This window comes from Tupaia chinensis, unplaced genomic scaffold, assembly GCF_000334495.1.
Source record: "Tupaia chinensis unplaced genomic scaffold, TupChi_1.0 Scaffold139431_1, whole genome shotgun sequence".
Taxonomy (NCBI): Eukaryota; Metazoa; Chordata; class Mammalia; order Scandentia; family Tupaiidae; genus Tupaia; species Tupaia belangeri.
In genome coordinates, this window is record NW_006199316.1 from 1739191 (window position 1) to 1752120 (window position 12930).

Below are 12930 nucleotides of genomic sequence, written 5' to 3' on the forward strand. Positions count from 1 at the left end.
CTCTGCCATTGTAGCTTGACAGCAGCCATACACAATTTAGAAATACACGAACATGGCTGTGTTCCAATAAAACTTTATCAATAAAAGTAGGTGATAGGCCAGATTTGACCTGTGGGCTATAATTTGCCAACCCCTGGATTAGATGTTTCAGGACAGTGAAGACAATGACAACTGCCATTGTAGACTCGGGGTCTACAATGGCTGACTGCTGTGCTAGGCACTTTATAGAGACTACTTCTAAAATAAGTAACTTTTCTCTAAAATTTTCAGATGCAAACTTTCTATAGAAATTCCTATTTCACACCATGTAATCCTACATTTACATAATGTAATGGAACAGAGACTCTGGAGTATAACAAACCTCAGTCCAAGTCCTAGCACTGCTGTTTTGCTTACTACTTCGGTGATGATTGGCAAATTACTTAGCTCTTAGCTTTAGTTTTCTCACCTGTAAAATGGAGATACTACCTAATTGAAAGAGTTCTTAAGCAGAGTAAACGAAATGATGTATATCAATTATTTAAGCACAGTGGATACCCTAAGAAGGCATTCAGTGAATGATAACTATTGAAATTACTGTTATATTTATTTGTTGTGACATTGTATAGCTCTACTAAGAAATTCATAAACAAGAATATAACCCTTTGCCAGTTCAAATTGTGTCATTGTTTGGGCCAAAAGCTAGGGTGTGGTGATGGGTTCAGGGCGAGTCCCAGCCTAGGCCCATGGGTCATGCTTTCCTCCCACACTGTCCTCCTCTCAGTATTAGTGGACTCAAATATGCTTACCTGGTCAATTCTACAATTAGCTTAACAGGCTACACCTTCTGTAAGAAGGTCAGCTCTGTAAAGGTGACTTTGGGCCTAGTCTGGTATCTGCACAGATCTGATGGAAGAAGTGAATGAGCGGGACAAGAGGTTTAGGTTCTTGTACCTCCTACCTGACTAACCCGTGGGAGCTGGGGAAGTTACTCTCCTTCTGTTGACTTTGGTTTTCTCATTTATAAAATAAGAGTTTAGAAGAGACGATCTGCCCATTCCTTCCAGCACAACTGACCCAATATTTCAACAAGTCTTAAATTCAACAAGTAGTCCTTACACCTGCTGGACGGCAGTCCTTGGGTTAATTCTGGGGTCTATGGAAGTGAGATATATCCCTTGCCCTTGAGAAATTTATATTCTTTTAATCTATTACCTATTTTATTCCAGGAAGGATTTAAAATGAGTCTTATGATCTCAAGCCATACCTCTCAAAGTGAACTTTGGGAAATACTAGTTCTATGAAGTCCTTAAAAACAAACTTCTGTTGCTGGATTCCCACGTAATCAATTGCAATTTGAGCCCTGGATCTGGCAGCTTAAAACTCATGCCAGGTGCATGTGCATGCATGCCCAAGATCCCAAGAGGAGAATGGAGGAGAAGGCATTGTGGTATGGCCATCTCTTCTGGGGCGGGGGGAGGGGGCACTTTTTGCTGCTTTTTGTCTGTCTCTCTGGCAAGTACACATGCCCTATGGCAAAAATCTCTAAAAACAAACAAACAAACTTCTGTGGTCAAATAAGTTTGGAAAATGTTGCATCCTACATTCTTATCCTAGAAAGTCACACTGAGCAATACAATACCCAAGCCTTGGAAAAATCTCAGAATAAAGAAACCTGCTTATTTGATTACCAGAGCATTTTCCAATTGACCTCAGAGCTCTTTTCCCCCACAGCACTGCACTGCTCTATCCCATGACACCCTCTGCTGAGCCCTGTGGGCACCTGGCACCTTGTGTATGTATCCTTTGCTGCTCAGAGTCCACCTGGATGGGCAGCTGTTCTCAGGGTGAGCTCTAGATGTGGAATCACAGGGACATTTTACCCACGGTCAACAGCTTCAAATGGGCCACCTTTTTCCTGAATCTACACTGTCCTGTTTTAGAGAGACCTAGGGTACCTGTGGATGGAATGGGGTTTGCTCTTATCCAGCAATTTGCTTCTGGGATAATCACACCTTCTTAGCCAGCAGGAGAAAGGCTCCTCCTGGTGACTTGCTGATTTTCTTAAAGTAATATGCCCAGCCTTACCCACGTCGGAGCTGATTAATTCCACAAACCCTGCAACTCATCCATAATTCAGAGCCCAAGTGACATTAACAATCCCCTCTGGAAGGACTCACGCCAGGCATTTGCTAGAGCCAAAATAATGTAATTTTAAGGTTTAGAGAAGGGCTCAGCTTTTCAAAAGAAACGATGCCCTTTAAATGACAAGGGAGCACTTTATCTTCAACCTTCTGCTTAAGCCTCTGAAGAAGCCCCCATGCCGCAGCACCAGGTGTGGCTAGAAGACTTTCAGAATCCTTGAAGGCATTTCTGTTAGTGAAGTGGCAAGGGGGCTTCACAACACACCCGTTGCCTAGCAAACACCCCATTGCTTCATGCTTCTGTTTCTGGTCCTCTTGTACATTTTCATCTCTACATTCACTTACCTAGAACTGACAGCGGCTCTCTATAAGCAGAAGTTAGATTCCACAATATACAAGGCCCTGCCTACTTTTTCGGGGTCTTGGGAGCAGAGGCCTCCTTGCTAAATGGCCTCTGGACTTCTCCTATCATAACTCTCATCACATTTTGTTGGAATTGACAGTTCCTTCTCTGCTACACTGTATGGCACCCCCAAGAAAAGGGATCATTTCTGTCATGTGGTGCCCGTATTTCCTAGCATGTAAGAGGTTTAGTATGGTTGCTGAGTGAATACTGTCCCTTTATTTTCTACAATGGAACTGGAAAACGCAGAGCGAAAGCGGACTTGCCTCTGAAGTTCAAAACACTTGACAAGTCCTGAGCTTGTAAAGTATAAGTCTCCGTTTTTTTTTTTTTTTTTTTTTTAAATTAGTACTCATTATAATAGAATGACAACCAGATGGGGGTTTGGTACAAACTTAGGTTATGCCAAGAAACATTTGTCTTTTAAAGCAAGTTAGGATGTGGTGGCCTAATCCCACGAAAGGTCTGGTGATAATATTTTATGAATCGAACTCGGAACAGGTGGTTTGAGAGAGAATATGGGCCACTGCCCAGACAGGATGCCAGTTTGGAAGATGACATTTTCAGTCACTTATGGCGATAGGAGGCAGAATGTCGGAAATGTGGGTGAGGCCAAGAAATCCAGAGGCTTGGCTCTGCCACTTCCTGGAAGTATGACACCCAGGAGGAACCACTCGACATCTTCCATTTTTATTCTCAATCAAATGGGAATATATTTTTCCTTAAAAAAAAAAAAAAAAAACCTCACAGGACTCAGTTAAGACTTTTGAAGGTGGGACCAGCAAGTAGCATGGTAAAGACATTAGACTCCCACACTGCAAAATATGGTTCATGCCCTGGACCTGGTAGCTTGAAAATCACTCTGGGCGTGTGTGAGTGTATGCCCAAATCCTGAGAGGACAAAGGACTGCAGCACAGCCATCCCTTCTGGGGAGTGATTTTTCACTTTCCCACTCTTTCTCTCTCCGGTGAGCACATGTGCCCTATGGCAAAAATTTGGGGGGAGGAAAAAAAAAGGACTCATGGATGGGAAAAACTTTACATCATAGGGAAAAAATATCCCATTAAATAGATAGAAACATTAAATTATCTAACGGATAATTATGAGTGAAATGCTTCTTTTAAAGAAGTTCAGAGGTATTACTTTTTCTTCCTGGAATGACTTTTTTTTTTTTTAAGACAGGGTCTGACAGTTTATGACCCTCTTGCTCAGCCTTCCCAAACGGCTGGAATTACAGATCTCTGCCACTGCACCCAGCCTTTTGTCAGGACAGAGACCTGAACCTAGGCCTCCCGTGGGGTCGTAGCCTGCAGAGCACAGGGTCTTTGCAGCATGCGACACTATGGCGAGGCCTCTGTCTGGAATGACTTCGTGCTCAGAGGAATGTGGGGAGCCCAGCTTCTCACTCAGCTGATGGGTCTCAGCAACTCCTGTGCCACGGTTGGCTTCTCTCAGCCGAAAAGCATTTAGTCAGTTACGTTTCCCCAAACTCATTTCTTTATGTTTTTAAACAGCTGCTACTCTTATTAAAAGCCAAATCAGCTTTTTCCTTTACAATTTCAAAAATTAATCTGGCTAATGACGTCCTTCTCCAAATTAAGAGTGAGAATAAGAATACGATGATAAAATAGTGTAACTCACACGTCTTGAGAGGCTCATTCCCATCTACCCTGCCTGTGTAGTAAGTACTTTATATTGAGTATTTCACTTAATTCTCAGCTGACCCTATGAGGTAGGTGCTGCTAGTACTCCACTTTAGAGATGAAGGCTCTGAAGTAACTTGCCCAAGGTCACTTGGTTTGTCAAATGTGGGGGTCGGGATTCCAACCCAGGCAGTCTGACTCCAGAGAACATGTCCCTGAGTGCTGAGTCCATACTTTGTACCAGGTGCTGTGTTAGGGCCTGAGGATAGAAGGTGACTGTGACATGGTATCTCTCCTCAGAGGGCTGAGTCCTCAAAGAGCAGACCCATTTTCACATTCTGAGACATCCTTGGAGCAATGAGGCCGACTGGAAAACCAGGCACCACCTAATTCATGCAAATCTCTAAAATGGGGTCACTTTGTTTGGGGAGGGACACTATTCAAAGATAAGACTTACCAAAGAAGGCCTTCTCCGAAAAGGAAAGCAAACCAATAGCTCATCTACTCCCTGAGATCGGGGGTCTGTTTTCCCTCCGGCTCCGTGTGCCTCGCCCTCAGTGGGTGCCCTGTGTAGGGCTGTGGATGACGGATTGTGGCGGTGGCCGGAAGTGGTCCTAAGACTTCTTAGCTTGCTCTGGGCTCTGCCTCTCTCAGGTCACCCACCCTGGTTCAGCGTCTTCATTTGGGTGGACCAGGGGCCGTAGGGATGGCATGAGATGGGTGGAAGGGTGAAGGGTGAGTGCACGTGTGTGTGGAGAACAGCAGCATAATGGTAATGTCACAAACATCTGGGTAACTAAGGGGGAGAATAACACTCCAGGTATATCCGCCACCTTGTGACCAAAAACCCACCCGCTGTGGCAGCGGATACTGTGACAAAGCTGAGGATGCAGCAGCATCGAGACATCATGCTTTGGGGTGTATAGGTGCTTTTATATACACACATCTTCTTTTATGCGTGCACACACACACACACACACACACACACACAGACAACAGGAAATCAGAGGAAGAAAGACCATACCTTTAACTACCCTATCCAGATAGTGAGCTTGGGAGATAAAAGACAGGACATTTAAGGTAGGGTTGAGCCAGTACAATACTGCCTGTCACGTAACCATGCCAGGTGCTAAGGAGACAAGGGGGATGTGCCCCATGTTGGGGACAAGCCTTGGCCGTGGTGGGGAAAATAAAACCAAGGGCAGGGTGGCATGGGAGAGGAGGAGGGAGAGCAAGCACATTCTCCAGGGAGGACCAAAAGGAACTTCAACTCGTTCTGTGACACCGGAGTTGGAAACACGATGGTATAAACAGGACACACGTGGATCAGGAAACAGGAGGGAGGAAGATGGGAAGCTGCGTGAGTGGCCACACTCCTGCTCCGTCAGGTTTGTCCAGCTTTGGGGAACCTGGAATTTGCCCCTTTGTCTACCCAGAGCAGGTGCCCACCTTCCTCCAGAAGAAACAGCTGGACAGAGAGCAGATGCACCCTGTCTGGTCAGGGATGTCCCCAAGAAGTTGGAACTCAGCAATGTGCAAATTTAGGATCATCTCTGATATGAAGGACAGGAGGTTGGTGGAGCCTTGGGTCAAATGTCCCACTGGATCACCTGCCTGCCACGGCTGAACTTGCCACGTGTGTACATGCCCACATATACTCGGATGTGGAATGCTGGGTGGTGGAGCTAAGATGCACCCTCCCTGGTGCATCTTACGCAGACGTGAGGTGCAGGTCAATGGATGCCGCTGTGAAAAACCGGAAAAGGAAAAGAAAACCTGGCCACTTCTCAGTGCTTGCCAACTCAAAAGATAGGATGATGCATGCTGTTTCTTAATGGACGGTTGTGTCCGAGCCTTGGGATACTTGGCAATCTAAGCTTTTGCTCAGTTGCAAGGACTGGTGTCAAACAATGCTCTGAAATAAACTCAGCCCACTGTGTGTGTGGGTGTCTGGCTGGGTGTTTGGACCCGGGCAGCCTTCGTCAGTTCTCCCTTATCTAGGCTGTCGTCACAGCCATCTGAGGAGCTTCCCTTTCCTGTCTTCCTACGCCTCCCCCCGGGTTTTCCCACAAGGCCAGCACACGGCAGTCCCTGGGGGGCCTGATGCCCTCAGCCAGGCTGCACCCCAACCTCAGCTCGATTTCACAAATGTATCAAAATTCTGTGAAATAGGACTGAGCTGCCATGGTGTGGCCTTGTCTGGAAGCTCTAGGGTTCTAGGAGCTGTAGGAACATTCTTACTCTCTTCATTAAAACATATAAATTGTATTTTTCTCACTCCTCTGGGTAGAATGGACACTGTTGTTTTTATCAAAGACCAGTGACAGCTGTGTTCTTAGTCCAGCAGCCACCTGGCCTCTCTTTCTAGATGAGATACACTCCCGGAGGCTGCACGCCAAGTGGGAACTCGGGCAGAGTTTTCAACTGGGCTTGCCTGAGTCTCTTCCTTCTTACAAGGGCTTGGCATCCATGTGCGGGCAGGACAGAAGGTGAGACCACAGAAAGTCGCTTATTAAGCAGGCGTGAACAAACAAAGCTGTGGAGTGCCACACAGTGAAAACTAGCGACAATCAGTGACAGACAGGAACCATCTCTGTCCAAGGGGAAGACTTGCTTGACTGGCCTTGGTTCTTCTGCCATTTCAGGTTTAGTGTAGCTTATTCATCTGATTTTCAAAGTGATAGAAAATCTCTTAGATGTCCTCCAGGAGATGCCACCAGAGAGCAAGCACACACAGGTTCTCCCTGCTCAGGCGGTTTTCTTAGCTTTCAGATCTGTAGAGTACTGTAGGGGGTCTTACCATAAGGCTCTGTAATCCCTGCACCCAAGTATGGAAGAGGTGGGGTGAGCTTGGACAGCTCTCGCAGGGAGGGCTAGCCCGGATAAGATGTCATCATAAGAAGCCGAATGGCCACACCACTAGGTGGCATCACTTTGATGGAGTCACCACCAACTCTTGATCATCTCCAAACTTCATGATGATGTCATGGTTCTGGTGGTGAGCAAAGATTTCCTCCCTTTAATGGAAGGACCGAGGTGGGCTGAGGCTGCAGTCAGCACTGTGTGTTTTCAGGAGACCCGAGTGGACATTCCAACCTTCAAATCCTGACTTTGCAGGGAAAAGGGATTCCTCTGCTTCAAAGAGACATGCTGCAAATCCACAGGCTGCCAGCAGCCAGTCAATCCCAAGTCCCAGAGTTTTCTGGGAATGGGACAAAGCTTTGTTGTCTCGGACTATGGAAGATAGAAGAGATAACTGGGTCTTTGCAGCCCAGTGGCATGTGTTTAAAAAAGGCATTTGCAGAGGCCCAGACTGTTGTTACTTTTCTTGTCTGAAGACCTTGACACCAATTCTTTTGAGTACAATCACTTTAAAATTCAGATTTTAAAGTCCCAACTTTTAGAAAAGATGATGGGAACTCCATAAAATTGCATATGAATGGTGGACTCAGGACTTCCCAAGATTCCAGCATCCCTCTCCTAAGGACTTCGGGATGAAGACGACGGCAGTAGAGTCATCTTTCCTCGCAGACCACATAGTTTTGATGGTACGCACGTATTTCCTACTGTCTGCCTGTCACCAAGGGAGACAGTGGCAGCGAAGAGCTGTTTATGACACCAACTCTGATCCTTGGGCATGAGGATGGTTTCTCTGGCATTTCTAGGATCACCATCATAACAGCTTCTTCCTTGACTTGCCTATACCAACAGAGGCTTCCAAAAGTTTCTCTTCGAGTAATTCTACGAAGCTTCAATGACCCCGGTACAAAGTTCAGGAGAACACAGCCAGAGGTTCTCCATTTCTGTCCTCGTGTTGGTATCACTGGTTCACAGTGGGCCAGATTAAACGCGGATCATGACAGCGGGTGGGGTGTGTGTTCACGATTATCTGGGCTTCTTTCAGATGGACGACAAACCGCCAGAGACAGGTGTTCTAGTTAAGATATGAGATGTGTTAAGGTGCTTCTCTCTTTGGATAAAGGATTGGTGAGTAGGTGGCCACTGATACCCACCCTGAGAGGAGCTCACAAGGGCCACTAACTGTCCTCCTGTTTCCCACTCCTATCACGTGTGGGCTGAGATCTCCCAGTACCAACAACTAATGAACTCTTACTCTAACAACTTGATGTAGAGCCCTGGGCATTTTCTTTTTCTCCTTGTCAACACTGGTCCCGTCAGATCACAGGTCCTGCTGTGAGAGAATACTTTCGAGGAGGGATTAGCATAGGGTTATCGTGCAGGCGCCGATACCTCCTGAGTGATGGGTGAGATCTCGCTTTAGAATTGTCTGATTACAAAAAAGAAACCGGAGAGCCACCATTTGAAAATGGACAGAGCACCCCAGAAGGTTTTGCAGCCGTCCGGGATCACGTCTCTTCATCGTGAAGTCTGGTTTTGCTCATCCAAGTAATTGCACCATCGAGTATTATTTTGGTCTGTACTCCCAGAGGAGGCTTTTGTTTAAGAATCAGGATTTATATGATTGGACAGCTCTCCTGCAGTCTAGTAAATAATTCTGTATATCTGGCATTTTGAACAACCACAGCTCTCGGGTCAAGGTTGGAATTTTACAAATGTAATCAGAAGCTGGCATTTCCCACACGTGTTTTTGAGACTTTATAGATGTGGGGCCCTGAGGTGATAAAATAACCATCGTAGAATTGATCCAAAATGTGAGTAGTGTTTTCAAAGAAACAGGAAAAAAATTAAACACCTTCTTATATTTAACTGACTTTCAGCTTTTTCTAAAGGAAATCAGAGGTCAAGCTTTGGACTTAAGAGACCCATAAAATTCTTGGCAAAAACATCCAAAAATATGCTTTTGATGATTCTGTGTTGACCACATACTTGAAAAATGAATCCGGCTCAATCCTTCTTACCTTAACTTCTTGACTAGGAAAACTGGGTTCCATATAACGCAAGTGGGAGTACTGGGGTTGGGTAACAAGAGCAAGAATGAGCAATTCCTGTTTCCTCGTGGGATAATTTTAGGAGAGAGTGGCTCGGTTTTGGGCTGGGAGATATGAATTTGGTGGGTGGAGGAGGAGAGGGCTGGAATTATGTCACTCCTGGGGACTTCCCCTAGCCCTCCCATTTGAATTCCTGGTGGGAAACGGAAGCCCCACAGAACTACATGTATAGCCTACGGTGCTTTCACCAAAGACTTTTATTTAAGGTGAAAAATAAACAGGTCATTCCTAACTTAAGAAACTAGGATTCAGTGTTGTTGTTGATAAAAATATCACCACCCAAAAGGAGCCACTGTCATTCCCTTTTATTCTGAAAACCAACCTCTTTGGAGAAAAATCAAGTGCTTTCCGTAAAAGAAAAGGTTGAGCAAAGTCTCTAAATAAGAAATTGAATTCCTACTGTAACCGTTGGCTCTGGCAAACATCATTGGCGTAAAAAGGTTCTTGCATTAGGGACTTAGCTACGAGGGGCCCAGATTTGTCTTATACTTTAAATACTTTATTCCGGCAGTAAGTAACCAAGTGTCTTTCCTACTTATGAAGCACAGCTATGTATAAACAAATGGGTCCTCCTCTCTTTACCTCCACTGCATGGAGGTCTCTGGGTCAGGGCCACGGACACCGGTTCTTCCTCCGGTGTGGGCGATAACTACATAGCGGCATAGGAGCTCGCAGCACGATAATGACTGTGTAATAATGAAATCTGATAACGGGGAAACTTAGCACATGGAATTTCTAACTTTTCACATCAAGTTTCTTTCGTTTCTTATATGATCCTAGCTGGGGGTGAAGTTCCCTGGAGACATCAGAAAATGCTTCTCAATATCATCAACGATTATAAATGGATTTCACCTCATTTCTATTTCAACAAGAAAAGGCAGGTGCTTGCTGTTATTTCTCTAAGTTGCATCCCTCCCTCATGCCCTATACCCTACCGGGGTAGTGGAGCAGAACCTTTAGCAGGAGGGTGTTGGGTTCCCCATGGGGACGCAGCTGGCCATAGGCAGGGACCCATGGAGAGAAGTTGCCATGCAGGGAAATCAGACAAGGACAAAGGAAATGCTCACCACACAATGAGAGGTGATAGGATTCGGAGCCAAAGTCCTTTCAACGGAGCCACTGTGACTAGTCCATTACTCCTTCAATGCCCTGTGACATTTTTCTGGTATTTAGGACTGTCAACCTTCCTCTCATATCGTGCACGCTTACCTTGATGTATTTCTTATCTGCAGGGGAAAAGCAGCTGCCACTTCAAGGAGGATTCTGTTCTCAGAGAGTGTCAATGGGGCATGTGGGGCAGGGAAGAGAGGACGGTTTGCCTTCTTGGCATCCAAATAAAAGGGACATTCTTAAAGTCAGGCTGATGAATAGCCACAAGACACTGGGGTAGCACAGCCTGCCCACGAGCCCTGTCATGAGTCATCCGTGACTGAGCTCAGGGACCACTGCCTAAGTCCCTCATCACTGAACTCAGATGAAACACTTTTATCGTAAAAGAGTCTGACATTTATAAACTTTTCAGAATTTGGTAAGGTGAGCCGAGGACTCTGCAGGCAAGTGGTGAAAAACAGGATGTTCTCTGTTTCTTTGCTTTTTTTTTTTTTTTCAAATAGGGATAGGCTTTCTGTGGGCTGGGAGGCTGAGAGGCTGGTCCATCCTCAGGAAGAAAAAGAGGGAAAGGGAAGAACACAGTTTAAAGAAGAGGCCCCTTGGACACTAGCACCATTGTCACTGAGGACAGTCCTAAGTAGGAAGAAGAAGCCATTGGGTAGTCCACAGTCAATGATGTGGCACATTCTGCTGTAAAAACAAGTGAGGAGGTGGGACCAGCAGGTGCCATAGTGGTTAAAGCATTGGACTCCCACATGGCCAACCATGGTTTGAGTCCTGGACCTGGCAGCTCTGTCTCTCTCCCAGGTATGGGTGCATGTGCGCCCAAAAGAGAATGAAGAGAATGGGATTGCAGCATGGCCGTCCCTTGGGAGGTGATTTCTCACTTCCCTCTCTCTGTCTGTCTCTCTCTCCAGTGAGCACATGTGCCCTATTGGCAAAGACCCTAAAAAAAAAAAATGCAGCGAAGGTTGCACGGTGGCCGCTGTGCAGTTCTGTGGAGGGTGCGGTTGGGCAAGTCAGGCGAGGAGCTCTGCACACAGCACAAGCAGAAGGCATTGCCTCCAGGAAGGACACGGCCCCAACATGGTGGAGAGAGTCTGGGCTTCGCCCTGTGAGCACTGCAGAGCAAGCGGCTGCTGAAGAGGAGGTTGAGCTTCCCGGCCCTGTGCTACTTCCTTAAAACTTATGGGACTTTAAGTCTCAGGTCCCTGAAAAGGGGAGAATAATGCCTCTTTGCCAGGGGAATGTTAGGAAGATAAAACAACACAGTCTTTAGCACAGTACTCAGCACACCGTCAAGTCTCAAAACTCGGTCCATCACTATTACTAATATTAGTGAGTGTACAGTGTCCCAGGGCCGCATGTAAACTTGGTGATGGTGCAGAGGCATTGATCAAGGATTTAAATTGATGGCGGATCAAAAGGCAAAAAGAATGAAAATTGAAAAACAGGACAAAACAAAACAAAACAAAAAACCCATCAGAGGTAAGGGTTGCTCCATTTGCTCAGATTCCTTTGTCTCTCAAAAGTTTTGGGACTTGCCTTAAACTTTCTATAAGACCCAAGAGGTAACTTTCAGAGCTGGAGAGGCACCTGGAATCCTGCCTTCTAGAGGCATGTGCTCACCATCTGATCACAGGCCCTTCCTTTAAAAAAATAAAAAAAAAAAAAAAGAAAAAGAAAAAGAAAAATTGGAAGGGGAAGAAGTTAAAACACACATACACAAACCAGTTGATTCAATAAAGAGCTTTGGGTGAGTGTTCATTCCAGGATAATAAACCAAGCAAAACGTCTGGCTGTGTTTAAAATCAACAAAGCCAGCAGGAAGGGCAAACGAAGGGAGAGGACTGATCAGCTTGCCTTTAAAGCGCCGACAGTGCTGCTTCAGCGGGGGCTGGAGCCAGGAGCCCCAAGAGAGGAGAAAGGAGACAAATGCAGACAGGACGGAAGCTGGGGATGGGAGGGAGGGACCCCAGGCTTAATGGGATGCATATGTGGCCTCCAGCCCTGTGGGGTTCTCTCCAGGATCCTAGGCCTCTTTGGGGGATCTGGCCCCCTAGGGGTGATGGGGGCAGAGGGAATGGATGACTCAGACCTAACTCAAGCCAACCCAATGAGATAATAAGTGAGATATTAACATCTATACACTCTTTATATGGATAATTATCTCAGCTTTCAGGTAAGGAAGCTGAGGCCAGAGAAGTGAAGGAACTTGCCCACAGCTGCCATATGGCAGGGAAGGGTTTGGTTTGTGCCATTCCTAAAAACACGGCTCCTAACACAGGTCTTTGTCATTTTGCCTGGGAAGGGCTACCCAGCTGGGCCTGGAAAACACCAACAGGGGCAAGTGAGGCTGAAAATGCCAGATCCTAAGTTTCAGTACAACAGAGGTATAGGAAGAGGCAGTCATGATGTCACCAGGAGGAAGGACTTTGGCCCCGTTCCCACATGCAATCATGCAGGCTGGCCCTGGAGTGCCCTGGCAGACACACGTCCTGCAGGCCAGAGAAGGGCCCGGGGCCTTGCCTGCCATACCGATGGTGCAGTGCTCGCCGTTCCAGCCCGGGCTGCACTCGCATTTGCCGTCGCGACAGGTCCCATGCTCGGCGCAGCGCGGGTGGCAGGCCCTCTGGTCGCAGGCTGCCCCCATCCAGCCGTCCTCGCAGCGGCAGGTCCC

General features: G+C 46.6%; 1 protein-coding gene across 1 annotated transcript in view; it reads right to left on the reverse strand.

Moving 5' to 3' along the window:
• Positions 1–12930, reverse strand: part of TENM4 (teneurin transmembrane protein 4) — a 665800-nt gene that overhangs the window by 122235 nt on the left and 530635 nt on the right. Inside the window, 2 exon segments of the mRNA XM_027765687.1 lie at positions 5195–5221; positions 12789–12930. The exon segment at positions 12789–12930 is cut by the window's right edge and continues 15 nt beyond it. Of these exon segments, the coding sequence (XP_027621488.1) occupies positions 5195–5221; positions 12789–12930 (169 nt within the window).